At 58.5% G+C, this 2,887-nt stretch overlaps 1 protein-coding gene across 1 annotated transcript in view; it reads left to right on the forward strand.

Annotated features, from left to right (window-relative positions):
* Positions 1-1,600: 1,600 nt before the first annotated feature.
* Positions 1,601-2,887, forward strand: part of ARAP1 (ArfGAP with RhoGAP domain, ankyrin repeat and PH domain 1) — a gene marked incomplete at both ends in the record, with an annotated part of 3,771 nt that continues 2,484 nt past the window's right edge. The window contains 5 exons of the mRNA XM_010192351.1: positions 1,601-1,703; positions 1,794-1,989; positions 2,104-2,149; positions 2,300-2,463; positions 2,658-2,870. Coding sequence (XP_010190653.1) covers positions 1,601-1,703; positions 1,794-1,989; positions 2,104-2,149; positions 2,300-2,463; positions 2,658-2,870 — 722 coding nt within the window. The remainder of the gene's footprint in view (positions 1,704-1,793; positions 1,990-2,103; positions 2,150-2,299; positions 2,464-2,657; positions 2,871-2,887) is intronic.

The raw sequence follows: 2,887 nt of genomic DNA on the forward strand, positions 1-2,887 counted from the left end.
CCTGCTGCTGGGCCCTTGGCGCTTGAGGGGTGCAGGAGTGAGCAGGGCTGGTGAGGGGGCTGTGTAAACCCTTTGTAACCCCTTTGTAGCCCCCGTGCAACCCCTTTGTAATCCTTCTACAAGCCGTGTGCAACCCCTGTGCGGCCTCTTTGTGACCTCTGCAACCCCTTTGCAGCCCCTTCATAACCCTTTTGTAACCCTTGTGCAACCCCTTTGTAACCCCTGTACAAACCCTTTGTGAGCCCTTTGCAAACCCTGTGCAACCCCTTTGTAGCCTCTTTGTAACCACTTTGCAGCCCCTTTGTAATCCCTTTGCAAATCCTTTGCAAGCCCTTTGCAGCCTCTTTGCAACCTCTTTGTAGCCCCGTTGTAACCACTTTGCAACCCCTTTGTAACCCCTGTGCAACCTCTTTGCAACTTCTTTGTAGCCCCATTGTAACCCCTGTGCACCCCCTTTGTAACCTCTTTGTAACCACTTTGCAGCCCCTTTGTAATCCCTTTGCAAATCCTTTGCAAGCCCTTTGCAGCCTCTTTGCAACCTCTTTGTAGCCCCGTTGTAACCACTTTGCAACCCCTTTGTAACCCCTGTGCAACCTCTTTGCAACTTCTTTGTAGCCCCATTGTAACCCCTGTGCAACCCCTTTGTAACCTCTTTGTAACCACTTTGCAGCCCCTTTGTAATCCCTTTGCAAATCCTTTGCAAGCCCTTTGCAACCCCTTTGCAACTTCTTTGTAGCCCCGTTGTAACCACTTTGCAAACCCTTTGTAACCTTTTGCAAACCCTTTGCAACTGCTGTGCAGCTGCTTTGCAACTTCTTTGTAACCCCTCTACAACTCCTTTGCAAATCCTTTTCCAATCCCATTGCAGCCCTTGTAGCCCCTGTGCAACCCCCTTGTAGCTTCTTTGCAACCTCTTTGTAACCCCTTTGTAACACCTTTGTAACCCCCATGCAACCCCCTTGTAACCCCTTTGCAGCCCCTCTGCAACCCCTATTGCAACCCCTACTGCAACCTCTTTGTAACCCCTTCATAACCCCTATGCAAACCCTGTGCAACCCCTTTGTAACCTCTTTGCAAACCCTTTGCAACCCCTGTGCAACCCCTTTGCAGTCCTTTTGCAAACCCTTTGCAAACCCTTTGCAACCTCATTGTAACCCCTGTGCAACCCCTTTGCAGTCCCTTTGCAGTCCCTTTGCAACCCCTTTGTAACCCCTTTGCAACCTCATTGTAACCCCTTTGCAGCCCCTTTGCAGCCCCTTTGCAAGGGGCCGGGAAGCCCTTTGCAAATCCTGTGCAACCCCTTTGCAACTTTGTGACCCCTTTACAAACCCTTTGTAACCCCTGTGCAAACCCTTTGCAATGCCTTTGTAACCCCTATTGCAACCCCTGTGCAAGCCCATTGTAACCCCTTAGTAACCCCTTAGTAGCCCCTGTTACAGCAGCACAGCACCGTGGGGACACTGACAGCCCCGGGGCCGTGCTGGGAGTCCCCAAACAGGACCAGGGAGCCACTGCCACCCAACCACCCCCCCCTGCACCCCGTGAGCTCCCAAACCACCCACAGGGGCACCCAAAAACCCCTCTCTCCCCCCTCTTACAGGATCGAGAGCACCTTTGAGGTTTACACCGAGGCGGAACGGCTCTACCTCTTCGGGCTGGAGAGCCCCGACGCCGCGCGGGAATGGCTCAAATCCATCGCCAAGGTGGGCTCCGCCGGGGCCGGGGGGTGCCAGAAATGGGGGTGTCCGGGTGCTACGACGCTGACGGACGCCTCCTCCTCTCCCCAATTTCAGTCCTTTGTGCCCCCCCGCGCCGAGGAGCTGCTGGCGCTGGACTTTGAGCGCTTGGGGCGGCTGCAGTACAAGGGGGGGCTCAACCTGGAGCAGGCCCGGGAAGGGTGGTTCGCCCTGGTGGGCTCCACGCTGCACGGCTGCTTCCCGGATGGTGACCGCCAGGAGCCCCTGCAGCTCCGCAAGCTCCAGGAGCTCTGTACGTCCCCCTCCCCAAATCCTTGACTCCCCCCATATCCTGCCCTGATGGGCTTGAGGGGGGCTGAGGACCTCGTTTTCCCCTGGGTGATGGGGTCTCTGCCTTCCCTCGCAGCCATCCAGGGGGACAACGAGGTGCTGGTGCTGGTGGAGAGGCGGAGGTGAGAGCAGAGGGGGGTGGGGATGGGGGCGTTAGACCCCCACAAGGCGAATTATCCCACCCTGGGGTGCCTTCACCCCAAAATAGAGCCAGAACCACCCATGTGGGGGTTTTTCTGCCCCCCCACAAGTGAGGCTGGTGTTGCCCACAGGACGCTGTACATCCAGGGGGAGAGGAAGTTGGATTTCCTTGGCTGGGTGCAGGCCATCCAAAAAGCGGCGAGCAGCGGAGGGGCCACTCTGGGGGAGCAGCAGCTGACGGAAGCCGACGTCCCCTTGCTGGTGGATCGCTGCATCGACTACATCACCCAGTGCGGTACTGGGGGGACTGGGGACATGGTGGGGGGAGTTGGGAGTCACCGCCTCGGCTGAGACCCAACGCGCTCGTGATGCCTGTGGAGCATCCATAGGAGAGCTCCGGCGCGGGGCTTTGGCTCCAACACCCAGGAGGGGTGGCTGTTCCCCACCATGGGGGTCTCATCCCCTGCCACTGTCTCGCCCCCCACCCAGGGCTGACGTCTGAGGGTATCTACCGCAAGAGCGGGCAGAACTCCAAGACCACCAATTTGCTGGAGCTGCTGCGCCGCGACGCCCGCAGCGTGCGCCTGAAGGAGGGCGAGCACCAGGTGGACGACGTGGCCAACACCCTCAAGCGCTTCTTCCGCGACCTCGGCGACGGGCTCTTCACCGCCCGCTGGGGACAGGAGTGGCTGCGGGCCACGGGTGAGAGCCTGGGGGCT

The sequence above is a fragment of the Mesitornis unicolor genome, unplaced genomic scaffold (genome assembly GCF_000695765.1).
Source record: "Mesitornis unicolor isolate BGI_N332 unplaced genomic scaffold, ASM69576v1 scaffold14059, whole genome shotgun sequence".
Classification (NCBI taxonomy): domain Eukaryota; kingdom Metazoa; phylum Chordata; class Aves; order Mesitornithiformes; family Mesitornithidae; genus Mesitornis; species Mesitornis unicolor.